At 38.7% G+C, this 27,280-nt stretch overlaps 1 protein-coding gene across 2 annotated transcripts in view; it reads left to right on the plus strand.

Annotated features, from left to right (window-relative positions):
• CUBN (cubilin) overlaps positions 1 to 27,280 on the plus strand; it is a 151,870-nt gene that overhangs the window by 96,819 nt on the left and 27,771 nt on the right. For both annotated transcript variants that reach the window (XM_069006729.1, XM_069006728.1), the window contains exons 45-57: positions 297 to 475; positions 2,291 to 2,500; positions 2,802 to 2,942; positions 4,457 to 4,638; positions 6,169 to 6,340; positions 7,282 to 7,488; positions 9,407 to 9,556; positions 10,410 to 10,531; positions 12,357 to 12,582; positions 15,842 to 16,029; positions 18,265 to 18,421; positions 19,670 to 19,819; positions 26,992 to 27,192. In XM_069006729.1, the coding sequence (XP_068862830.1) occupies positions 297 to 475; positions 2,291 to 2,500; positions 2,802 to 2,942; positions 4,457 to 4,638; positions 6,169 to 6,340; positions 7,282 to 7,488; positions 9,407 to 9,556; positions 10,410 to 10,531; positions 12,357 to 12,582; positions 15,842 to 16,029; positions 18,265 to 18,421; positions 19,670 to 19,819; positions 26,992 to 27,192 (2,285 nt within the window). The remainder of the gene's footprint in view (positions 1 to 296; positions 476 to 2,290; positions 2,501 to 2,801; positions 2,943 to 4,456; positions 4,639 to 6,168; positions 6,341 to 7,281; positions 7,489 to 9,406; positions 9,557 to 10,409; positions 10,532 to 12,356; positions 12,583 to 15,841; positions 16,030 to 18,264; positions 18,422 to 19,669; positions 19,820 to 26,991; positions 27,193 to 27,280) is intronic.

Consider the following 27,280-nt stretch of genomic DNA (forward strand, 5'->3'; position numbering starts at 1 on the left):
AGATGGTCCCAGCTACTTTTACCAGTGCTGTTCGTATGCCTATCCAGAAGTTGCTCCTTTCATATCTGATCTGATCATAGACTGAGTTTTAGATTAATCTCATTCAATGTTTCTAGCACTTCTTTTGATTCAATTGTTACATAACTGCAATGGATTATGATCTTGTTGATTCTGTCCTGGTCACACTGCATGGAAACCAATCTAATTCACTATAGCTTCATGGCTTTATGCACGTACTGGAATGATTTTGAACCAATACTGCCATACATTGAAAAGAAAATTCTCTCCTCTTCCAGTTGCACTTCCAGTTACCTAGAGCTGCGCAGCGGTGCCGACTCCAGTGCCCCCCTGATTGCCAAGCTGTGTGGAGGTTTGATGCCAGGCTCACAGAGATCCTCAGGAGCTGTCATGTACCTGAGGTTCAGGTCTGACAGCAGTGCCACACACATGGGATTCAATGCTAAATACTCCATTGGTAATGCTTGCACTTATCAGTTTCTATGATTTTAAAGAAGATTTTGGTCTCAAGTGTTAGGCTTTTGTAATAGGGCTTAAATCAGACCTGTGAGATGGGCTGACAGGTACATGCCACTTTCAGTTAGTGTTAGAGCTAAGGCATCAGAATATCAGCATGTTCTGCACCTAGCAAGAGGTGAAAATTAGGGAAATATTAATAGGAAACTGCTCATAGACCAGCAGCAGCAGAAACAACTACTGGATAACCTCCTGTCAAAGCCAGTTATCAAAGTAGCAGTAGAAAAAAGGTCAGTGTGGATAAAGTAGTGTAACATGGTTTGATTTTCAGAATGCAAACTTAGGGTAACTTTCATGAGCAGGGTTCTGAAGGTGAATGCAAAGGTCAGCAAAGAACTGGCAGTAGAAGAGCTAATTAGGAGCTTCTCTATGTAAATGTAAATCACTCTATAATAACAAAGCTGCTAGACAAACAGGGGCAGCATAATAATGGACTGGAAAAAGAATGAGCAATGAGAACCATTATTTGTCATCTGGGAAAAGAAATACTTTAAAGTTATTTGCTCTCAAGCTGAAAAAACAGGGTTAGAAAGCACTAGAAATATTTTAAAATTCAAGAAAAAAATAGTCCTTGATCAGATTCCGAAATAAGCTACTTTTTGGGGTTTGATAATGTTAGTAATCTTCAAAGAATAACAGCCATTATGTTAGTATCACTCATATAGGATAGTCTAAGGACTGTTAATTTCTCAAAGGCAAAGTAGTGAACTATATTGTTTTACACAGAACTTTGGTGATTGTGTTAGATCTAAAACACTTAAGCCAAAATAGAGTGCTATCATATTTCTGAATGTAAAAACTGAAGAAACTTCGTATATACGTATATTTGTTAGTATATGAAGCCATAACTTACATTTAACCACAACAGATTTACACTATCTTAGCTGAATGCCAGTCATCCTGAAACAAAGCCCTAACGAATCAAGGATGTGACACAAGTATGAACACAACTGTTATTGCCATGGAAAGATTGTAACTAACAGACACAGAAACCACAGTAAAAAAAAAAAATCCAATAAATTCCACCTGAGAATATTGTTTCATAGAATCTTAGAATATCCTGATTTGGAAAGGAACCACAAGGATAATCAAGGTCCAACTCCGGGCCCTGAACATGACCACCCCAAGAATCATGCCATGTGCCTGTAAGCACATGTTTGCTGTAAGCTTTACTACTAAAACTTATGTTTGCAGGTACTGCAGAGAAATAAGTGTTCAGAAGGAGACAATTAAAAATTAATAGCTGTTTTAGACACTGTGCAGTGATTACTCACTAAGGCACCACAAGGAGTGAACAGGAAGGGATTAAAGGAAGAAGGAGGCTGAACTATAACTGTTGACCCAAACCAGAAGTCAACTTTTGTCTGTCATAAAAAATTTATATTCACACTTTGCAAATTTCATTTCTTTTTAATTTATCTGATACATCTTTGCAAGGTTTTCTGGTAAATATGGACATAGTCAGAGATTAGATTGAAAACTGTAAGTTTATTCAAATGATAAGATATATGAAAGAGCAGAAGGGATGTCTGCAATGGTTTGGGGGGGGGGGGCTGAGAGAAATGAAACAAACCAGCAACCAGGATTGATTGAATTAGATTGAAAACATGGAAGATATTTAATTGGAAGGCAATTCCTGTTTTATTACCACAGTTAGAGAACAAGTCATTTGTGCCTTACCTTTAAGTCTTGTTTAGGAGAAAGATCATCTCTCTGAGATTCTACAGCCAACCAAACAATATTCTTCCTTTTGCAGCTCCCTGTGGTGGGACAGTGATAGGACAAACTGGTACCATCGAAAGCATGGGGTATCCTGACCTTCATTATCAAGACAACCTGCTGTGTGAATGGTTTCTTCAGGGTCCCAGGGGCCACTATCTTACCATCAGATTGGAAGGCCTAGATATTCAAAACTCTTCCAAGTGCACAAATGACTTCGTGGAGATCCGAGAATACAACGCTTCTGGTCTGAGAATTATTTCAGTGTTTGTCTTCCCTTCCCTAGTACTACTATGAAACCTCACCAGAGGTTCCTGAAAGCATTTCTCTTTGGGTGCAAAGTGAGCCTTTTCAATGTACAGTATTTGCTTGTGTCTGCCTTGCTTGCTGATGCAAAGTAAGGCAAACAAAACCTTTCTGTTTGCCAGCAATAACTTGATTCTACTAGTTTACTCCTGCCTGTCCAATTAAATTGGAAAGTGACCCTTCAATAGAAATAGAAATAATATATTGATATATATTTCTCTTTCTCTATGTGATTTTTGCAGGAAATTTGTTGGGCAGGTACTGTGGTAATACTCTCCCTGATTCTGTGGACACCTCTGACAGTTTTGCTTATGTCAAGTTTGTCACTGATGAATCAGTCAATGCTCGAGGATTCAGACTACGCTTTGATTCCAGTACTGAAGGTTGGATTTGTAAGGTTGAAATATACTCTCAGGAAGCCACTTATACCACAGACCATAATTGCACAAATACACCATATATTATAGATTACTTGTTCTTGGAGTGGTGTGTATTTGCTCTTAAATTTAAACTTTGGGGGGATGTATGAATAGAGCTCTCTGGCAACAACTTAGGTGAGCTGAAATTTGCTGAAGCAAGCAATCTCCTGCTATAATGGATGTTGCCATCAGTGGCACAAGGAAGCACACTTTTCCACACCTTTTTTCTTCGACAGTCAGTCGAGGGATGTCCTAACATACCCTTCCCACATCCCTCTTTATAAGCAAGATCAACTTATACTGGTATTCAATGACCCTCACAGGGAAAAGTGTTTTCATATGTTCAGGTGAAATTTCATGTGCTTGAGTTTGTGCCCATTGTCCCTTTTCCTGAGCACAATTACTTCAAAGAGCTGCTCTAATAAGGACTGAGGACACGGACGTACTCCTGCTTCACACTTCTTTCACCATCTTCGGTGTCCATGCAATGCTTGTCCTACCAAAATATCACTACTATTTTAGTAATTCTTTGCAATAGCCATCTTGAAAAATCTCCTGCTGACCCTTCTTAACTCCTTCCAGCTCATTTAAAAGTTCAGGTGAATGCTTTCTTCATGTTTGATTCTGCAATAAAACAACAGAGGGGGAAACAATCTCCAAAAAAATGTTATTCCACTCCTAGGATCCTTTTATGCAAACTTAGATGAGAAACTCTATTACCAAAAATTTAATGCAGGTGAATGCACTGATCAGACTATTCTGCAGAATCTGTGAGCATGAGGAAAGGGATTTCCACTACACTGCATTAAACTAGATCGCTCTATTTTAAAAGGAAACTGAGGGTAAGCTGCTAAAATTCTGTCACAGGTTTCAGAAAAAATGCACTCTCTATATCCAAGACCTTCACTGTTCTTTCCTCACAGCACAGTTTGGTATTCATAAAAAAGATAGGAAAAGCACAAAATAACTGTACTCAAAAGTGTTGCTTAAAATACTTAAAAGTTTTCTCTGCCTCTGTTATCCAGAAAAGGAAAAATACATCCTCCATCATTACTCACTCTAAGACTCTGCTTGTTCTGTGTAGCTCTGCTCAGTCCTCTGAAAGTCAGAAATGTCTCAGTCTTGCCACAATGAGGGGCTTGCATCATATGACATCAAAGCCTTTGGGTCACCCAGGCTTCTGAAGCCTGAGACGAGCACTTCAGAAAAGTGATTATTAATAATTAGACTAAAATTAGACTAAAATTAGACTAAATTAGACTAAAAGGAGTGGCTATGGTCAGTCAGTACTCAACTGCTTTTATGACTGAGTGATAAAGACTGGCAGGAACTTGGCTGTTTAGACAAACATATGGACAGGGTAGGCCAATCAAATCAGCCTCTCAAGATCTCGTTTTCTCGCAGCATTGAATTTTTTTGCTATAATTCTATAAGCAGTGCTTTACTCTGAGAAGTGTCCCAATATCTGGACATTTCAGAATGTGGTGGGGATCTTACTGCACCTGTTGGAACATTTACTTCACCCAACTATCCCAACCTATACCCACATAACCGAGTGTGTGAATGGAGGATCACAGTGGAAGAAGGCCGGCGTGTGACCCTAACCTTTAATGACATGAGAACTGAAGACCACTGGAGCTGCTCATCAGATTATGTGGCTGTGAGTATTGGATGTAGAGTCAGAAACTGCTTTTCCTAATCCCTTTATGGAGAATTAATGGACGTAATAAAGCTGAAAATTCACTTACAGGTCTATATATGCTTTTAAGACAAATCATAATTTAATCTGGGAAAAGCAGATTAATGAGAGAAAGCTATCTCTGTAGAGCATCTAAAAACATCTGCTTGTTTTGGAGTATGGAACTTTTGAAATTGTGGCACAGGCAGAGTGGAAGACTTAGAGGAATCATTGGAGTTGTCTTTTTATCAATTATGAAAAAAAAATCTGGGGTTTTGGAAAGCTTTCAATGCCTCTTTTCTGTAGAAACAAAAAACAGTCAGTTCCAGGTTTTATTGGTTTTGGAGGTATCTACTGCTGCTGTTATTGCTGTCAATTTAAAAAAAAAAAAAGGAAGGAAAAGAAAAAGCCAGAGGCTGCAACAAATGACTCCTCTGAACTAAAGATAAGGATGAACTAAAGATAAGGAAACCCCAATAAATTCTACGTCTATATCACTCTCCATCTCCAAAAATATAGATATTGGTTATTTTATCATGTTTATTTCTGATTTCTCATTATTTTGTGAAAAAAAAATCAAATCTGGCACACAGACCTGGACCTGGTCAGATGTACAAATGCCTCAAAAACATGATTCCTCTATGAAATTGCAGGAATGTGAGGTAGAGTTTAGGTTCCCACTTGTTCAGATAAGCAGTGCAAACACGGAAATTAACTGTAGGATGATCAGAAGCCAATCCATGCACAAGCATGGGGGGCTGAAATAGCTATCCATCCCTTGAGGTTTGTAGATGATGTTTCCCTTGTTTTTCTTCACAGATGTTTTAGACAAACCTTTGGGAGCTGGCTTTTTATCAGTTAATGATCTCTTAAAGGAAGATTTTCCTGCCAGCTTTTATGCCTTCAACACTCTAATATATTCCAAGTCTCAGTGGGAAGCATCATTTCTGCCTTGCTTGCACTGCAGAGTAAAAAGAAGGAAATTAATTTCTAGGCTAAAGGGTGCATGGAAGAAACAGAGCAAAATATCTCTGGATCATCAAAAAGTGAAATAATCAGAAATGCCCACCAGCATTCAGTATGTTGGAGAAGATTTTGATGAAGCTGATGTTGGCTTTACCAAAAATAAAAAGAGGATGATTTGAAATTAAATTATTATGATCAGTAGCTGGCATTATTAAGTGATTGAATATATTAATAGTGAGCTAAAACACAGTATGCTTCCCAATAAAACAATTTCAATTTCTGTTTTAAGAAGGAAAGAGAGAGAGAAAGAGAGAATATGTGTGTATTTCACCAAAATAAGCAAATTATTTTTGATGTTTACTCCAGGGCCTCATCCATTCGAGGCAATGAAAGTTTGTTGCAAGGTTTTAAGTAGATTTGAGAACTAACCCCCTGTGAGGGACATCAGTGAACTTTGTTTTAAAAATGGTAAACACTGTTAAATGATACAGGAGATGCTCATAAGACTGTATATTGATGTAACTGGAGTTTATTTTGACCCCACAGGTTTACAATGGCCTTGGGCAAAACTCTCCCCAGCTGGCCAAGCTGTGTGGAGAGGTAAATCCAGGCACTGAGGTGAAATCCACTGGAAACAAAATGAAAGTCATTTTGGTGACAGATGTGTCCCGTGCAACCAGAGGCTTCAGTGTCTCATACACCTCTAGTGAAGATGCAGGTAGTGTGTTTTTGACTTAAGTGATTGATCTTTGGTGAGTCATTTCACAGCTAGACTACTGGCACATATTAAAAAAAATTTACCTGAACAGATAATAAACCTCTGATAACGTTTTTTTTCTTACATCTCTGGATGGGAATAGATATGTATCTTTAATTAGCTGAAAAGACTTGAAAAAAATGGAGAACCTCTGGGAGCAGTGGACTTCATGTGCCTCTGTATGAATTACAGTCCCTGCTCTCCCTACTGATTTATTGTTTTGTACTTAGTCTTGAGTAAGAGATGGTCTGAAGTGTCATTATTCCATGAAAAGTTCCAAAAAGCATAGTGCTATAGACAAATTGAATAATGCAAGTGCTTCCTTATTACTCAGAGGGGTAATTAATTTATTGTAGCTTGTGAAAGAGTGCAGCTAACCTACTTTTGCAAGCCTAGCCTCCAGAGAGGAGGCAGCTGGCAGAGCCTTACTACTGCAGGCTTGAGTCTTTTGAACTTATTTTCCAACTCCCACTCCAAGCATCCTACTATGGCATGAGGGTATCTTCCATGAAAATTTCTCTTGAGTCTAGAATTAGGTAATGAGTAGGGCTGGGCAATACTGAACTGAAGCTGTAGTGAGATTTTATCAAAATATGAAATAATGCTTGTTGTATTGATACCACTGATGAAATATTTTATTTATACTGTAAATAATCATTCTTTGCTTTATATGCATGTTTTTAAAGACTTGCCAATAAACTCGAGGACTTGAATTCTCTTGCACACAGCAGTAAATTATAAAAAAGTAAGAAGATGGAAAAGGTTTTGATCTAATCAGCACATGTGCTTTCTGATATGAGCATACCTAAATAAAGAGGGGCAAGAATCATTACTATTTGAATGAGTTCTTCTCATGCAAGAATTATTACTACTTTTAAATAAACTATATTTTGTTTCTGCAGTTTGTGGGGGAACCCTGATGGCATATGCAGGTGGGAATTTCTCTTCTCCTGGTTATGATGGCATCACAAATTACACAAGTAACCTGAACTGTGAATGGATCATCAAAAATCCCTCCCACTATAATTCATCCATTTATATATCTTTTGAGGATTTCCACTTGGAACATCACCAGAACTGCCAGTATGACTACCTAGAGCTACGAATAGGTTTGTATGTTCAGCAGGAGAATGGATAAATCTATCAAGATTCTGGTTGTACAACTGTGTTTGTGCCAAATCTGGTTCATATATATTTGCAGGGAGTGGCTGTTGTAGAATCTGTACATTTGAGAATTTTCATATCATGCTTCCCATGTTGCATCCATGATCAGAAGTGGGATTTCACTACCAGAGCGGTGGATGCATGGATTTGGTCACCTGTTCTTTCAGGGGAGAAAATGGAAAACTGGATAGACATCTTGGGGGGATAAATAGTTTTGCTGTTTGCAATACTCATCTGACTCTCTCTTTACAGGGGACAATATGAATTTCACTTAAACTTCCTTGAGAGATGGCATTTTCAGCCATCAAAACAATTTATTTGGTCCACTCCCCATTCTCTGCCTGGTCCTGAAATATCTCCAGGGACAGCAGGAATGGAGTAAAGAATGTTTTAATTATTCATAGCCTCTGGACTGCAGGCCCACTTCAGAGCCATTTTTGTGTTCTATAAGATGATTCTCCAAAAAGAAATCCGTATTTCCTGTGAGAATGCATTGCAAAACAGAGACTAAAGCATTTAAAAGGAAAAAAAAAAATCACAGGATTAATGCACCAGTAATATCCCTGCATATTTGAGCATCTTTATCTATTCACAAGAGCAAGCAACTGGAAATGTCGTATGAAAGTCATTCTGCTATTGCCAAGTGTAGTATGAAAGCTGCAGCTGTTTTCTTCACAGAAAGGCTGTACATGTGAGTCGCAGAGAGAGCAGGTTTTAATTTACCAGGAAATGCTTTCTGAAACATGTGAAAAGGTAAAGTGGGAATCTGTCACATCCATATCTGCACTCATTTGAGCAAGAGCTCTTGGCTGTATTACATCAGTTTGTCCTGTGTAGAGCCAGAGCCTGCATAGCTCTGTAGCCTAGCAGTTCTCTCCCATGTATGCACTGGAGCTGGGAAATAATAGAAAGAAAACTCAAAGAAAGAAATAGTAAAATATATCTGCTGTGTTACGCATCCATTCCTGCTACTCTCACTTTACTGTGAACCTCAGGCCTCCAGGCAATACAATCAAAGAAAAGGGAAGAAAGTGTAGTCTTGCTTTGTTCTACACAGTTTTGTCATCTAAATAGTAGTGTTCATTTCAGCACTAATAATGGAACTCCAGTTTCACAGCTAGTCTGGTGTCAAAAGCAGAATACCCTCATTCATCTGTGTATGCTGACAAGTAAGATTTAATGAGCAATGAGATGCAGCAGTGCAGAATACCACTACACTCAGGCAGGTGCTCTTTAAGACCCTTGATACAGCAGATACGTAGTTAGGGAAAGGTCTAATTCAACTTTAAGTTACCCAAGAGACCCCAAATGGAGCTGAGATGTGCAAAATTCTTTTGAGATGCCCACAATCAATACAGTGATGACAGCTTGTTCATGGGTCGTGCACATCCCTATATAGCAGAGAACTCAAACTCCCTGTTGACATTAATGAGGATTTCACAAAAACAAAGGTTCAATAGGTGTCCATGTGATACGGTCTTTAGGCCATCTCTTTCCACTGTTCTGCCTCAAAAGATCTGTAGTTTGGGGGCAGAACAGTGAGGTTTTTGTGTGTCTGATATGACATATGAAAGTGTGCAGGATGGCATGAAGGGGAGAAAAGGAGCCCAGGATAATAAAAGGATCATTAATATAGCTTTGGAGTGAACTTTTTTGTTGCCAAGATTTAGATTTCAGCAATGAACTGCAACACTCTGCTCATATCCATAACAAATAATCAGTTACTGTGTGATATGTACTCTTCTCCGTTTTCTTGTCAAAACACAATGAATTGCATGTTTGCACTATTCCTTTATGTTATTGTCACTCTTTTAGGACTCAAAAAGTGTTGTGTTTATCTTTTTTTTTACTTTCTTTACTTAGGGGATGCTGATGGAGAGCTAATAGCCAGGCTTTGTGGTCAGTCTGCACCATCTGTGCCACTAGTTATAGCTGCTCCCCAGGTCTGGGTACACTTTGTAAGTGATGAAAACAGAGAAGATAAAGGATTCTTGGCCCATTACACCTTTGAAGGTAAATGGCTTGATAGACTGCTGCCTTGGCTGACTGAGGCACTTCTGGGGAATGTTGCCAGTCATTTGGTGATACGGAGAATAGTCATGATGGGATCAACTCTCAAAGAGGTCCTCAAAAGTTACACAGTGCTTGCTACTATTTATATCCTTCTAAAGCAAGCATGTGCTAGCAGTTGAACTCTCAGATTTATTTTCTGCTGCACTGTTGCCATTCCCCAAACCACATTTGAGTTTTTGCAATGCTGTGCAACACTCAGAACAGCTGGTTGCTCTTGGGAATAGGGATGTAACAGGTAATACCAGCCAAGTTTGACTTACTTCAAATAGGTCTCTGGAGTGCTAGCAGAGCTGAAATGCATTCTGCTGCTTGAACCTTTGCACACATTTGAAATCCACTTGAAGCTGTATCACTGCAAATTACACCACCTTGCCATTTATGTGCCTGAACAAGTACTCTTCCTGTCACAGCTGAATTTAGCCTTTGGGCTTATCTAGACACATCAGAAACATTTTGGCTTCATTGTGTTGGTCCAAGAATGGCACTGATTGGCTTAAGAGTGAGATAGATGGAAGATAAGGTGGAAGAGGCAGATGTATCAGCTGGCAAAGGTTTTGCAGAGTTATATAAAGTATCAGAATAAATGCAAAGTTTCAAGGTCATTGCATCTTTTTACTCACTATTCAATGACAAAGATTTTAAAACTTGGAATTTCCCAGATAAATTGTTCTTCTTTATCTCTATCAGTACAACTTAAATATATTTCAGTACTATTACAAGCTGAATAATCTTTCATTCATTTGATTATAGTGTTCAGTTCCAAAAACATATTGAAATGTTACTTTTTTTTCAGCCTGTGGTGGTATACAGTCAGGTGAAAGGGGAGTTATCTCAAGCCCTAACTACCCAGAGCCTTACAGCAATCTGAATCGCTGCTCCTGGGTGTTGGAAGCCCCTGAAGGTGAAACCATCACTGTGAGTAACATGTCACAATTGTGTGCACAGCAGACAGTGTGAGAAGTACCTTCTGAGTTTTGAAGAACAGATTTGAGAAAATTTGGAAAGTCAGAAATGTGGAGGAATGAAATATCTTCCCACTGACTTTACCTAAAAGAGGGAATGAAGATAGCACAACAAAACCAGATAGTTCTTCCTGAAAAGCAGAAAGATCCTAGGATAACTTGATCCCTAAACACAGCACTGAATTCTCCTTTAAACGATGACTTTTTATGTTTACAAAACTGAAATAACTAATTTTATTAGATGTTCTTTGATATTCTCACTGTCATGAAAATAAATGAGGCTGAAGGTTTTTCTTCTCTGCAGAAAAGTTTCAAGCCACTAGAAAGTTACTTTTGTGTGTTACTGGTTAATCTGAACATAATATGATTTCTGGTACAAGGTAAATCAATAAAGTGTTGCTCTTATTTCCCAATAAGTATTAAAAGTCTGCCTGAGGTGCTACTTTCTTGAGTCAAACTCCTGACAGACCAATTTAAGCACCTTTATGGCCAAGCAGTGCAAAACTTAATTCACTGAATTATTTGACTGATTCTTGCAAGCCCAGATCCAATCAGTGACATTTATGGTTCAGGTCAGAAAAGCAGTTTTGTGAAACCACATTGCAGATTTTCATATGTAATGTCTTTCACTAATTTCCCTATCATGTTTTCCTTGCTTACAACTCCGAAGGTTAGAAATGCAAACCCATAGTCCTAATTATTCTGCTACATGATATTCTGACCACTGCCTATGTACTTATTTCAGGGAATACAGGATTATTTTAGTAGAACACAAGATTTCTATTTAATCCACAAACTAGTTTAAAGAAGAACTAATTTTAATCAGATGAAAGCAGATTTCTGTTTTGAAAGAACTGAGTAGCAGCACACTCAGTGAAGGCCGACTAATTTTTTCCAGTATAAGCTGCCAGTTTCAGTTGCTGGCAAAGTTTTGAATTTAAACTATTACAGCTAAATTTTTATTTAGTCTTAGACAGGTTCTTTTGGAAATGAAGACACGCAAAAGGCATGGAAAAAAATACTGTGTATTTGCTAAACTTTCTACAAAGATCCTGCTCCTGAAACTGGTTTAAAAACCCCAAAACTGATGGAAACAGAGCCAGGCAGTAACTAGTGTACATCAATATTTCAGCATCAACAAACCAGGAGTCTACAGGATCAGCAATCTAAATGTTTGAACTGAAAATCCCACCTGTGAGCATATCTCTCCAAGGACAAATGACATCCATGTGGGAGGCAGACAGGGTCAGAGGCTGCCTGTCCAGCCCAGCCTGTTTATGCAACGCATCCAGGCCCACAGGAACAAACCACGGAACTGTTTCTGTTTTGGTAGAAACTAACATTATTTTTAGCAAATGTTAGTATATTGATTTGAAATAATAGGAAGAAAAAAATTCAAGGCCTTCTGCTTGCATAGCTACTTACATTTCATGAACAGAAACTTTGAGTGCAGGAAAGTGGTTCAACACCTGTACATATTCAACACTGTTTTGAAGCACATACTTAGTTTCAAAATATGTTAAAGTCACAATAATGCCAGTTTTGAACATATTAATTCCTCTTCCACTTGTTTCTTCAAGCTAAGGAGCTGCTGTTACTTGTAGTGGCAAGATTCCAATCAATACTTGCAGGAAAGCATCATGAAGTAAGGGTCAGATTTCTGAGTGCACCCAAAAATTATTGTGCCATGATGGCTACAGGATCTGGCTGAAATTGCTCTAAACCCTCCCCTAGAGGAACTGGTTTTAGGAACTGAATGTCACCTTTGTATGTTGCAGCTTACTTTTACAGCTTTCCACGTTGAAAACCATTCACTCTGTAAGTGGGATTCTGTTACTATCCTGAATGGTGGCTCTCCAGGGTCTCCTGTCATAGGAAAGTATTGTGGAAACACCTCACCTGGGACTATTCGGTCTGGTTCCAACAAGCTAGTCGTCATCTTTAACTCTGATCACTCAGTTCAAGGAGGTGGCTTTTATGCAACATGGACAGCAGAATCTTTAGGTAAGTTCACATTAAAGAACAAAAGAAATGCATGCCATCATCGTCAGGATCCCTGAAAGAAGCCAGTACTAAAAAATTCAAGTATTAATCTAGTGCTTTCTGATCTCACACAAAGAATTCAAATTTGGATGGATTTTGTACTTTTTAAGCCTCCTACTGGCAGTTTCTTGATGGCTGTAAATTGATACCATCACCATTACCCTCCCAGCAGTGGTATCTATTGTCAAGGACTATGAGACATTTCACTTCATGAATAACAATTGTTCCATAGTTTGATTTGGTTTAAACACTTAAACCTAGGAAGAAGTGAGTTCCAAAACAGAGAGGCAGACAGAACTTCTCAAAGCGCACATATGACAAGAGCCTAGAACTCTTGCACTGTGATGGAGATGTTGGTACACTTTTGATGGTGGTATACATGCAGGATTGAATGGTACATTTCTCAAAGCTATCTTCTTTCTCTTGAAATCATCATCACTCTGGATTACAAAAAACAAATAAGGCAGCTCACCATTTGTGCAGTATGCTTCGGGAAGTCACTAAAGGACTAAAGGCATGTGTAGATGTGGCAGATGGTGGCAGGGCAGAAATCACTATGCCTTTCTACCTCAGTACAGAGCTGGCATATGCTTCCTAGTGTCAACTCCAGCTGCAAACCTTCTGGCGGATCCTGATCAGCTTTCTGTCCACTAATGATGTAGCTGTATTCACACAGTTAGTTGATGGAGTGTCTTCTTAAGCATATCAATACTCTGTGCTTGCATGAATATACAGTCACTTTAACAAGTTTTTGACACCATTCCCTGATGTCCCTGAGATTTCATGTGCAATGAAGCCCACTCTTCAAAGGTGTAGTAGACATTAGCCTACACCTGCCATGTGCCTAGGCAGTATTCTCTCTGTGAAAGTTTTCTTTTCTATATATACCTAATTTACTTTCTTCAGCTTTCTTATTTGTTTACTGAGAATCTGTGGGTCACATATTCTGTATGTGTGACCAAAACTTGGCTTCACATCCTTCTAAACACATTTGCCATTTCTAACATAGAAGAATGAAAAATAAAATCTTCCTTTTAAAGCTATTATAGATTTTTTCAATTAAGAGGAAAAAGTAGGATGTTACAAACCTTTTTTTTTTTGCTCTTTATTCATCCTTTTACTACATTGCATCTGAAATAATAAGGGGTTTCTAGTACTGTACGCATAGCCCTAGTAAATTATTCTTGGCATGGTATTTGCAAATATGTTTCAAATTAACTAAACTTTTTATGTATAAAAACATGAGCTGCCACAGAGCCATGACTAGCTATTCCCCTTTATAAATGAATCTGTTAGCAATTTTTAAAGGCATGTTTTTCAGCCCTCCCCATAATTCCACTGAGATCCACAGGGCTGCCTGGACCAGGGAAGTCACCATTTTGCCCTGGGTAAACGGATGTAGCTTGAATAGATTCACATGTGGAACTGCAATATTTGCATGTTGTAGAGTGAGAAGAAAAAAGGATATAACAGTGGATTGTTTTTTTCCCTAGAGTGCTTTTCTGAATGGCTGTCACAATGAGCATGCAGTGGGGTGTGGGGAGGAATCGACAGTCTCAGATGTATTTGTGACCCCTGCACTCTTTCAAAGCAATATTCACTTCAAATTGCCAGGAGTATTGTAGTGGTTTGGTCTAAAATACTCATTACTGTTTACCTTCTGTGAGATAAGAGTTAGGAGAAATGCAAAGCAGGCACCAAACTTGAAAGAATATAAAGAAGTTTATTAACAGACCTAAAAGAAGAGAAAAAAAAAATCATATCACACCTTCAGAACACTTCTTCTCCCCCCACCTTCCTCCCTTCTCCCACTGACAATGTAAAAAGACAACCCTCAGATGTTCAGTCTGTTTACCACATCCATAATAACCTTGTTCAGTCCATTCAGGAAGAGGAGTCTCTCTTGCCCATGCTATGAAAACATTATCACAACGAGACAGCCGCCCAGGTTGGTTCTCTGCTCGCATGTAAGTCCCTTCCCCAACTTGCAGCTTTTCCCACAACTGCTTTCGAGGTTCCACTCTTGAAGTTTTTGGGGTACAATTTTAAGGTTGAGCCATTCAGAAACAGAAGTTCTCTTCACCCATCTCTAGGAGCATTTCATCTCTAAGAACAGAGGCCCTCCTCCTTCCCTGGGAGCAAAGGGTCTTCCTCATCTTCATCTCTAGGACTATCTCTGGGAGCATCTCTAGGAACTGAGGTTTTCTCCTTTTCCATTTGGAGCAAAAGTCCTCATCACTCCCATCTCTCCCTGTTCAAACTTCTTATGAAATTACAGCTGCGTCAGCATCTGCCTATCTCAGCACAGGTGCTTTTGCTTACAAGTACAAGTTGAACGCTCGACCCCCAATGCCTTCATGAAATTACAATGGGTACTCTGATATATCATAGCTTTACAACAGAATTTCAGCTTTAAGCATCTCCTCTTTCTCTTCCCTCAGGTTTTCAGCTCTTTACAGCACTAAAAGGGTTAATCTCACCTAGGCCTTGCAGCTGGAATTTCGATTATCGCTGTTGGTCATATGATCTTTGCTGAACAGCAGGGCAGCTTCAGCTGAATCTTGGCTGCACTGGAGAAGGGGTGCTGAGCCGCTCTGTCTGCCCACAGCCCTGCTGAGAGGGGGGTTCCGCGGGTGGAGCAGGGCCCATCGGCTCCAGGATGGCCGTGGCCCAGCCCAGCCTGGCCCAAGCAGGGCCTGGGCCGGGCCCGCTGGCCCCCATACGGGGCCCGCAGCCACCTGTCCCAGCACCAGAAATGAGACAGAGACTCTACCTCAGGGTTTGTCTATTCTTACGTGTGGATCACAGAGGCGGTCACAACTTTAAGTGGCTCAAAGAATTGTCCATATTCAAACTGGCCAGCTGATAGGTTCTGTCAGGTCACAGAGGAAGCTGTAAGCACCCCTTTGCAAGAACATCACTTCCGGGACTATGCTTGCTAACCCATGACAAGTATATAGATGGACCTTGCAAAAGGCTATGAAGTGGCAAGGAGAACGAGCTTGTAAAGAAAATAGTGAAGTACAAAGAAACACCTCCAGAATGTACCTACCTCCCTGCTGCAGGGGTGGGAAAAAAATTCAAGAGGGGTAAATGAAGTTTCAATGGGTATCAGGGCTTTCCTCTCTCACCTTTGCAGCCACAGAAGCAAACAACCATTCAAAGCTGACACCACCGAAAAATATTGAACATTTCTCCCATCTGTTACCATTTTTTCCAGGCTGTGGTGGAATCATTCATTCAGATAATGGTACAATCAAGTCCCCTCATTGGCCTCAAAACTTTCCCATGAACAGCAGATGCACATGGACCATCATTACGCATGAAAGCAAACACTTGGAGATGAACTTCCACAGTAACTTCCAGATTCCAGACAGCAATGGAAGCTGCCAGAGCAGTTATGTGAAGGTAAAATAATTGTTGAGGTTAGATCAGCAGAGCAGTGCTTTAAGAAGTCATGATTTCAGAACCCTGTTTTGCATTTGTTATGGTTTAGACTGTCAAGGCACGAAGTTTGGGAAATACAAACTAAAGTTTTTGTATCATACAGTCCATTTTCTGTGTGCTTTGTGAACTGGCCTGTATATAATTTTAATTTTCATCAGTTCTTGAGGTTCCTCCAGGAGGGTCCCATCACCCTACATGCTTCCCCAAAAATGAAAAATATAAAAAAGACATCTATTATTTCACAACCAGAAAAGAATGAGAAAATAAAGCATAAAGAAAAGATCTTTTCAATTACTCCAGTGAATAAAAAACCCTGGAATGTCACACTGTAATTCTACCAAACTTCTTTATAAGTGTTTAGACTGTCCAGGTTGCACTACTCCTCCTTTTTATGCAGCAATAGAATAGAGTGGACATGCTTTGAATTTTTCAGTGTCATTCTTTTCTCAGGCATTTGGCATATGTTCAGTGGTTTTGTGCTCATTTTCTCCCCAGCAGTACAACTCCCACTTGAAATAAAGGGCAAACATAATTTCACAACATGTAGGAAGACTTGAACAGCTGTACATCTGATCTGTACCTACCAACTTAAAAACCACAGTTGCACTCATATTTAAGGCTGGGAAAAAAACCCCACAGCTATTAGGTTTGTCTTTTCATAACCTGCTCAAAAAATTAATTGATGCAATGTTACAATACATTTCACTAATATGAAAGTCTTAATGCCACTCAGTAAAAGTGTTTAATTTTAGATTCCTAAACTGCCCTGAATTACGTAAGCAAAAGTATGTCAATTGGAGATTTTCTCCATAGAGAAAGATCTGAAATTTTTGATGTCCACTTCCTTTTCTGAATGTCCAATTTGAGATGTATGACAGTGTCTGAAAAGTTGTAGAATGATGTAAGTTTCTTCCATTTATTCCAAACTGAGCAGCCAAAAGAGAGTAATCCAAAATCAATAGTGACACTGCAAAACCTTGGCCAGGCTACAGACTCTATAAATTAATCCTTTGAGCATCCTTTGCCTCAAACACCTGGTCACAAGAATAAGGTGATTCATATGCTTACACTTACAGACTAACCCTTGGCTAACCCTTTCCTTTCTAGGATGGTTGCTTAGAGAAATCACAATTCATGTGGTTGTACTATTTCTGCTCAGTTTTCTTCAAACACATTATTTTAATATTTGAAACATCACATATGATTTAATATATTTTTGGTATGAACTACAGTAAAAAACTGTTCAAACACATCAGTACTAGTAATTTTATTATTAGAGTAAATAATTAATTATTTAAACAGACTTTTTAAATCCTGTCAATAAAAACCATGATTCAGGAAAATATTTAAATGTTTAGAAACATCAAACATTTATACCTGTGTTTCATTTTACATCTGTCTTGAAATTCACTACTTAAACTGTGAGCGTCAAGCACATATTTAAGTAATTAGCTAAAGAGGATTTCACTTAAATACCCACCTAAACCTGCATGTGCTTTTTTGGATGCATAGTTTGATTGAGCTTCAATGGGCTATTGGTGCAGCTGAAGTAATAATTTAAAAAAATAATTGTTTTTTTATTTATTATATATATTTTTTTATTTTATTATTTTATTAACTCTTTACTTGATTTGATACTTGTCATTCAACAAGTGAATGCAAAATTTAAAAAAAAATTATTAGCAACACTAGGTATTAAGGATCCAGATCTCACAGTCTGATGCCTGCATGTGACCCTAGCATGACAGCTTTGATTTTTATTTACTGAATAACATGAGGATTGCATGTAATAATGCCTTGTATGCACAGATATTCACATTCATGGGTTGTATGGAGTTAAGTAGGCAGAGACAAAATGGAAGTAGGTAATGAAATGCATAAAATGTTTTTCTCTTGTCCCCTGGACCTGATCTATATTTGCTCTGTTACCAGGAGGGGTTCAAGCAAATGACCTCCAGATACCTTTCCGAGGTCCCTGGCACCCTAATTTATTCACTGTGATTCACTCCTTGGAGGAACCTTTTTATCTCCACTGACGATAGTAATTAGCTCCAACTTAGATCTCTTAGGTTCAGTGCGAGATGAATCCTACCCAAAGCCTATGGAAAGAAAAATTGCATATGTAATTCCTGGTGGATTCCCACAAACTACTTAGGCTTTAAAAGCACTAAACCATTTCCAATCTGGCCCTGCCAGGTGTGGAGAGGAAATAACGAAGAAGCAGCAGCTTTGTTAGCCACAGGATGTGGAAGTTCAGCTCCTGATCCCGTTGTTGCTCCAAACAATGTGATAACTACAGTATTTCAGTCTCAGGATACTCCTGCGCCAGGTTTCTCCGCATCTTTCACAAGCAGTAAGTAATATTAAAGCCAGATGGCTGCTCTATTGGTCCATTTGGGATTAGTTTGACCTGCGTGTAGCAATTCAGACCCTGATCCAACAAGACATTGAAGCCTCTGCCCAGATTTGTAAAGCAAGAGTTTCCATACTGAATGCAATGAACTCTAGTGTTGGACTTGCCCAAGATGCAGCCCTACCTTTGTAGTTATTCTCAGCCACCTTTGCCTTCCCAGTGTGCTGAAAAGAATGATCAGGCTTTAAATTTAAAAAATTGATAGTTAAACTGCATGGAAACTAAAGCTTTATATTTCTTAAGAAGACATTTCTTTAACCTAATGGCATGTGCTTTGTGATGGTCAAACGCACCAGAAGTAGAAAAGGTACTGCTCAGCTGCTGTTGGTTGCTTGGGTTTTTTTGTAGGATGCTGCCAAAGGAAACCGCTTGACCTTCATGGGATTCAGATTAAAACAGAGAGAAACTAAGTACTTAGAAGGAACACTATTGAAGCAGACAGAATTCTGAATTGAAACCACTTTTGGCTTTATGTTTGCACTAACGTTGTCAGTAACATCTAACAATCTCTTAGTGGAGACAGTCACAGGCTTCACATGCCTGTTCCTAATCTTATACCAGCATTTCACTGTGCACTGCGTTCTTTTAAGCTTTTGTCTTAAAAAAAGAGAAACAAAGGCCATGCAAGTCATTAGGATCCAAAGGAGCTCAATGAAAATGAACTGTTCTGTGTGTCTGAAAATTTCTGCATGGCAAACCTTTCCTGGCTCTGCATATAGCAAAGCAATGTGGAGATGGCCTTACGGCAGCCTGCATTCTCCTGGATGTCAGGTGTGGAACAAGAATGGCACCACTTAGACAAATGTGGGCATTAGGCTGAACTACTGCTGTGCCCCAATAACCCCCCCTCCAATTCAGGTACGTTTGTATGTACTGAGGGATTTTGAAATGTGCAGGCTCCACACCCACAAGAAGAGCAGTGCTGTGTCCTTCTGGTCAGTGGGCTGCAGGCCTACGGCCTGGTCTTATGCAAGAATGTGACACTCTAGGCAGGGAAGCCCTACACTTCCCAAAAACACTGCTCTGTGTATGTGTAAAACCTGCTTTTGCCATCATGGTATATGCTGCTCTCCTTGGTTTTTTGACCAGGAGAGGTGAGGTCCTTGTGTACATTATTGGGTTTCTTACTGTAAACCCAGAATAATATCATCACTGGATTATAACTGTGCTTTATTTATTTGTTTGCAGGATGCGGAGCAAATTTCACCAGCCCTGAAGGTCGTATTGTCTCTCCAAACTATCCTAGTCAGTATGATAACAATCTGAACTGCAATTATGTCATAGATCAGGGACCACAGTCACTGGTGATCCTAGAATTTGAGACTTTTCATTTGGAAGGTAACTGCTTCTTCATAATTTCAGTATGTATTATAAAGTGTAATTTCTTACCTGAAAACATGCAAGTCTTCTATCATTGAAAATCTCTGATGGTGTAATTTGCTGGTCCATTTTGAAAATCTTTTACAGACAAACATTTATAGTTTCCAGGGTTAGGTTTTGAGTCATTGAAGTCTTCCAGAAGAATGAAGAGAGATTTCACCTGTTGAATATCTTGCAATGATGTTGGGAATTTACCAGTTTCTTGGAATATAAAAGCAACTGTGGCTAATCTGGGTCTTTGTTCCTGCCTTTTTTTTTTTTTTTTTTTTTTTTTTTTTTTTTTTTTTTTTTTGCCATTGAATCTTACAATCTTTTTGATCTTAGGCAGCTGTTTTGCTTTTCAGTGCATCTGTTCCTTAACTGATAAAATAGATATAAATATACAAGGATGTTTTATGAGGAGGATGTGAGAACACAGAAATAAGAAATTAGGTAAAAGACTGCAGCAGTGGGAAATGCATATAAGTGATTATCCTGTATATACCAGTGAAAAAAAGTTCCTCTTGTGATTGTCAAATTTGGCAGCATTTAGCCAAGAAATAACAAGTACAGTGTCCTGATCCCTTTGGTGTGAATGGTAAAACTTTCTCAACCTTGATAAGGTCAAATTTTTATGTGTGGACATGCCATGATAACACAGAAGAATCAGTATGTCCAAACTACTTGGGTGGCATCACACATTTTGAGGCCATCTTAATCTGGTTCCCTTGAAGTCACCAGACAAAGAGATATTGAGTAATTTGCTACTAAGTTGGGTTGTGTGATTTGAATTTTTCTTCAGACCCAACAACAAAGGCAGAAAATAGGATTCTTTTGTTTTCTTTTTAAGTTTCCAGACTGTTTTGAATTCAAAAGTATTCTAGTTCTGACTTAATTTAGGTCTGAGGTAAAGATTTGTTTTGACTATTATTTTATCTGAAATGTTTTTTTCATCCCCTAATACAAACCACTGCTTTAAGAATTCTTTTTTAATAAAATGTAATCCACAGAAATTACATAATTTCTTCACATAGAAGAAATTATTATTCCCCAGAAACACTAAACATTAGGCTGAATCAGATGGTGCCAATTTTGACTACTCTTTGAGTACATTTACTAATCTGCATTCTGTCTGTGAATTCAGTTAATTTATAAATGGATCCAAGCTTTTATTATCAAGAGGGTTAATGCAGAGAGGTGATACAGACATAATAATAAACATAGATCTACATAAGTACTAAAAATATTCTATTTCTTGCAGGGAAATTTGTTCCTTTATTTTTACAGGCTTCCTTAGGCTACACCAGCTAAAACTTCTTAGTCGCATGAAAGAACTGTGGATATGAGCTAATGGACATCTGGTTAGCAAAGAGGAAGTATGACACTCTCCAGTATTAGTTGATTACTAGTATTTTTCACAAAATCTTAAAATACAATCCTGAAGTAAAGAAAAATTTCCTGGGTTTAAATTGTAAAGAAGATTGAAACCACTATCTTGCAAACTATCATTGCAGAAGTGAAAACTTATTCAGCAGTTGCACTGAATATATTTAGCACATGTGCCTAAGGGTTTCCAGTGTGAACTCCATTAGTTCTTTTGCAAAGGCAGGACAATGTTTGGCAGCATCTGTTAAAAACATTTCTAGCTATTCCATATGCAAGGAAGCATCACACCTGCTTAGATTGTTGCTGAGAGCAGCCTTTAAAATTTTAACCATACTATTACAGATGTTCTGGATTGGGTTTTAAAGTTTAGCTGCATGTCTAGTTAACATAATTTCTTAACTATTTGACCTCTCAAAAGAAATCTAATTGGTTTTTTTTCCATAGTTATTAAGAAAAGAAATATTTGAAATAATGCCTGTAAGGCATGCATATCTCATTGACTTGAACAAGTTGAGATATCTTCTCCAGAAAATTAGAAGACAGAAGGCAATTGTCTATAGCACAGTGACACATTGCTGCAAAATGGAATGACTTCATGAGTTAGTCACAGATCTCTGCCCTAGAGTAGTTATATTTTCAGTTATGATGGGACGCCTGTTCTGATTATAAAGCATGACTGAGGCTGTTAATCCACAGCAGTGATATGGTGTCAGTATCTGGTACCAAATGACCATGACATGTATGTACTAAGTATTAAATATGTATTAAGCACTAAATATAGCAACTAATAGAGCAAGAGAGAACTGGGGGAAACTGCATTTGTTGATTTTGCGATCAAAATTTAATCTAAACTCTCTGCTTCTAGGTAGCTAGAACAATTTTCATCTCACTTTGAGCCCTGAAAATATACATCTAATTTAGATATTCATCTAGATTTGTCTCCTAGTAGTGGAGGAGGGCTCTAAACTCAGAACAAAATGTGTTGTGCGGGTGGAGCGAATTACTTTCTGAAAGCCTCTCTCCCTCTCTACCTATCGACTATTGCAGGAAGCCATGACAATAGCTTACACAAGATAATTGAGATCTGGGCAGGAAAACATAGGCAAGATTGACCCCATGAATGGAGTTTGGCTTAGCTTCTGTGACTTCCTCGCAGTGTGAAGGATGTTTATTCCTGTGCCAAACTCAATATGCTAACAGAACCTCTCTTTTGATTTGCCAGTTTCAAGAAGTTGCATAAGCTAGCACTTGCATTGTTGTGTTTGGTTATTTTATAAAGAATCAAACAAATAGGGGTGAGTTTATCTCAGCCCAATTTCTGCAGTGATAAATGTCTTCCATCTGTCCTCCCTCTTTGGATCAAAAGTCTACACAAATCACACAATAGAATTAGTAAAACCCCCTTATTTATCTTTTTTGTTGGACTTACTATCTAAGAAATAATTAGTCACATTCAATTTTTTGTCCATAAGATTTATTCAGATGAACATTCCGACAAATTCACCTCTAGGACAGCTACAGTAATGTATTATTAAGTGCCTGTAATACTCTTCAAGTGTGAGTGTAGCATACAATAAAGTCAGAGTCCCAAATAATGGGAAAATAGAGAAAATGGATGTAGGTTTCCTGCAATATCTGCTTTTAGAATTCTGTAGTATTTATACTCTGTCCATACAAGACAACTGTTTTGTGTTTATACTATGTTGACCTGAAAAATGTTTTAACAACATGTTTATTTCTCCTATTTTAAAACACATGTGTCTGCAATTTTGCAATCTGGGATTGGGTCACAGCTTTGTTTTGGAGTCTGCTCTCACTGCTTTCTCAATTGTTACCAGGCAATTCAGAAAATAGACAAGTTTAGCAATAGATTATTTTGAAATAGAATATATATGAGAAAGAATTTTAATTCCTTGCTTTCAAAACAATATCTTGTGCTACAGAGCTGGTTGATACACAGCACAGGGGTATGTTTCTAGCTAACACCTATTCTACATTAGTAATTATTAATTGTATTGCCATTTATATCAGAAGCTGCTGTTGTGAACCAAAGCCTCATTATTTTAAGTTTTACAGACTTTAAACAAAAAGACAGGTTCTGCCTCAATACTAAATGAAACAGAATTTGTGGCTAAAGACAGAGAGGAGGAAACAGAACATTGGTATTAGTGATCAGATAGTCAGGGGCCCAGATTTCATCAAGGTTTATGTGCAGGCATCATATCAAACAAATGGTTTTATGGAGAATAATGAGACTGGACAGAAATTTCTGCTAAGTGGAAAGGAGACAACCCAAAGGCATATTTCAAAATGTAATGTAAGGACAACTGAAGCTGTTATCTTGTGAACTTTGGAGGCAAGGGTCAATGTATCAATGCTGAATGGTATCAAGAGATGATAAATGGAGTGCAGATAGATAACAAAAGCCCTTGAAAGCAAATGCATGCACCAATTCAAAGAAACAGGGACATGTTCATAATGTCAAGCCAAATAAATGATCTCTCCAGAAGTATTTGGAAGAAATATTGTCAAGGCTATAGGAATGAATGGTACATTATCCATGTTGAAATAATCAGTATTTCCCAGGTGAGAGTCATAGCTATGTGGAAGGATAGGAAAGAGTTTGTCTTAAAGATAGTAACTGGAAACTTATGGGGTCACCAATACAGAGAAAGCAGTTGCATCTGTCCTTGCAAATGAGATTATACAGAGCTAATGTGGAGATAAGGAGCGGAAGACAGAAGACATCTCACTGAATCCTCATAGATGAATCAGAAGAGAGGATACAGTAATACCAGAAGGATGAGCAAAAGCTCTTAGTAGACAAGGTTTTATGAAAAAAAACAGTGCTGGCTATGTGAAAAGTGCCTGTCAGCTCAAAGAGGATGTGGGTCTGACATCTGGCTACAAACAGATCTCTGGAGACTCATGAAAGCTATTTCATTGTAGTGTATGGGATGGAAATTGGTCTAGAAAAGATTTAAGATGATATGATTAGAGGAAATAAACCACAGAGAATAATTGCTGATGATGTGCTGAGTATGTGTAGAGGCTGAAAGTATGACATGAGGAGAATCCAAAACTGGGGAATATTTACAGAATAATGCAGTTAGGTTAAGAAAAGTGTAAACAAGAGAATGAGTTACAGGATAGAGATCAAACAATCATCTGTCTTGCCAGGATTCATGAGTCATAAATCATATTGGCCCAAACAATGAGGATTCAAATCTAGAAATTAAGACTTTTGCACGTAATTCTTCCTCAACCATCTTGGTTTTTTCCAATGCAACAGTGCAAATCAACTTGTGATAAGTATTAGGGAACTCTGCTTTGCTGAGGAATTTGTTTCACTTCATGCCTTTCTCCAGTCTTTTCGGAAAATGACCTAGGTTGTTTTCTCAAATCTTTTCCATCTTGAAATTGCACTCATCTCAATTTCTTTTTTTAAATTTGAATTTTAAAATTTATTATTTTTTAAAATTTTATCACATTATCAAATATTCAAAAACAGGATAGGACATGAAGAACATTTTTAATCAATTATTTTATTAACAGTATAATCAGCTATCTGATGTGGCTGGTTGTTACCAGCTTAGTTACTCTTACTAAAGTCAGACAAGCACCATGCCATGTTTCTGTATTGACATAATTGCAAAGCATGTTAGCATACATTGTCTTCATCGAGACAGAAGGAATTTTTAAAATTAAGCCTCCAGAGATGATCTAAAATACATCTGACTGCTGAGATCATTCTGTTGCTCTCACGAAACAGAACTATCCCTCCAGTCCTACTTGTCATCCTGTTCAATATGAGTTATCTTGTTTCCTGCAACAACTGGAAGCAGCTTGTTTTGACTGGACAATCTGCAGGAATCACTCTGCTACAACAGTAGGCTCAGCGTCTCTCCTGTTAAATTTAGAGAATTCCCTATTAGTCCTTGGCAGTTTAAGTAACTGTCCCACTACTACAGGTCACTAAACATGGTAACTTAATAAACATGTGACACACCAGCTTCTATTAAGCTTGTAAATTATGAAAAGACAAAGAAATATATCAAGTTATTCTTTAAGTATAACAACTAACAAAACTAATTTTTCACTGGGCGTGTGCTGTGTTTTTCACTGACAGCATTAATTCAGCTTTCTTGCACAACCCAAATGGCTGTCTTTTTGCTCCCACCATGTATCCCTTGGTGGTGCCAGACTGGGTACCGCCAACTTCTCCCCATGCTTATGGCTCCCAGCTGGACAGGGAGGTGGTGACATGGCTCTGAGCTCCCAGGGTGCCAGTGGCAGGTGCTTGGTAGATGTCTCACACCCCTGGAAAGTGCAGCTTGTCCTTCTTTGGGAACATTCCTCTGCCACTCTTACTCAGCTACTGATCTTGTGGTCACCCCAATATAAGAAAGACTTGAAGCTATTAGGGAGCGTCCAAAGGACGGTAATGAAGATGGTGAAGGGCCTTGAGGGGAAGCCACATGAGGAGTGGCTGAGGTCACTTGGTCTGTTTAGCCTGGAGGAGACTGAGGGGAGACCTCACTGCAGTTTACAATTTCCTTGTGAGAGGAAGAGGAGGGGCAGGCACTGATCTCTTCTCTGTGGTGCACAGTGACAGGAAACAATAGAATGGCCTGAGGTTGTGTCAGGAGAGCTTTAGGTTGTATATTAGGAAAAGATCTTCCCCCCGAAGCTGGTTGGGCACTGGAACAGACTCCCCAGGGAAGTGGTCAGAGCACCAAGCCTGGCAGAGTTCAAGAAGTGTTTGGACTACACTCTCAGGCACATGGTGTGATTCTTGGAGATGGTGCTGTGCAGAGCCAGGAGCTGGACTTGATGATCCTTGGGTCCCTTTCAACTCAGCATATTCTGTGATTCTGTGAAACTGATTTGACCACCATATTTTTGAGACCTCTCACCTCAGTCGAATCTGTTTGCAAACAGTGAGATGGCTAGAAAGTCCTGAAGGTAGGGCAGGGAGTCAGAGAAAATGTCTCATTTCTCCAGAAAGGTAAGTGCAAATGAGAAACTTAAAACCAGTGGGAAAAAAATAATCGAAGGCTAAACTCTCCATTTCTGTGTTCCTTTTTGTTCCACTCAGCCTAATATCTACACTGATTTTCCCCCTAAAACAGATTGCTTTAGAAAATCACAGCAAGATCAAATTTTCTTTTGACTTTTCCTTGAATCAAGCTGAAGAGCCTGAGTTTAGGTACTCTGAAATTTGAGGAAAATCAGGGAGAAATAAGTCAGCTCTGAAACTTGCTAGTGTATGGACTACTTTCTGATTTTTAAAAAATCTCACTCTTAATGGCTTAAAATTTCCTGCACTGAGTGCTGAATTCTGCATTAGGGGAAAGAAATTCCAGGTAGCTAGTTGCCTGTAACAAAAAGTTACATTGCTTTTGTCTGCAGATGAGATCCATGCTTTTGTTGGGTCCTCTTATCTTCTCATAGATAGCATTCACCGAACTGTGAACTCCCACACATTCAAGGGGCCTGGAGCCTTTTCCAGATCATAGGATGTGTTGAATGAGGCAAGTCTGATGTCTTATATACAGGGTCTTTTTGACTCTTTCTGCCGCAGTTTTACTGCATGTTAAAAATTGACATTTGCTTCCTCAGCAAGCAAATTAGGTCCTCAGATCCCTGGAACAGAGAGTAATATAAAATTTAATTCTTATCCTGGATGAGGCCTATGTAGTTGTTGCTCAGTAAATCACATGTAAAATATGCTGCTAACACTCCTACACTCTATGTCCATGCAGACCCAGCACTCCTGAGCAGAATTTGTCTTTATGATGGACTAAGCATCTTCAGTGGGAAGAGCGCAGCCGTGCATCCTCTGATCACGCTCTGTGGGAATGAGCTCCCTGCCCCAGTCAGTGTCTTTGGACCGATGCTGCTCAACTTCTACACTGACTCCCACATTGTAGGCTTTGGATTCCAGGCCAGATACAGAGCAATTGGTGAGTATACACTGTTCTGTATTTTAGAGGGTAGAAATATTCCAGCTGGATAACTGTTCCATGTAGGAAAGCTGTACCTCATTTTGGG

This window comes from Aphelocoma coerulescens, chromosome 2 (assembly GCF_041296385.1).
Source record: "Aphelocoma coerulescens isolate FSJ_1873_10779 chromosome 2, UR_Acoe_1.0, whole genome shotgun sequence".
Lineage (NCBI taxonomy): Eukaryota > Metazoa > Chordata > Aves > Passeriformes > Corvidae > Aphelocoma > Aphelocoma coerulescens.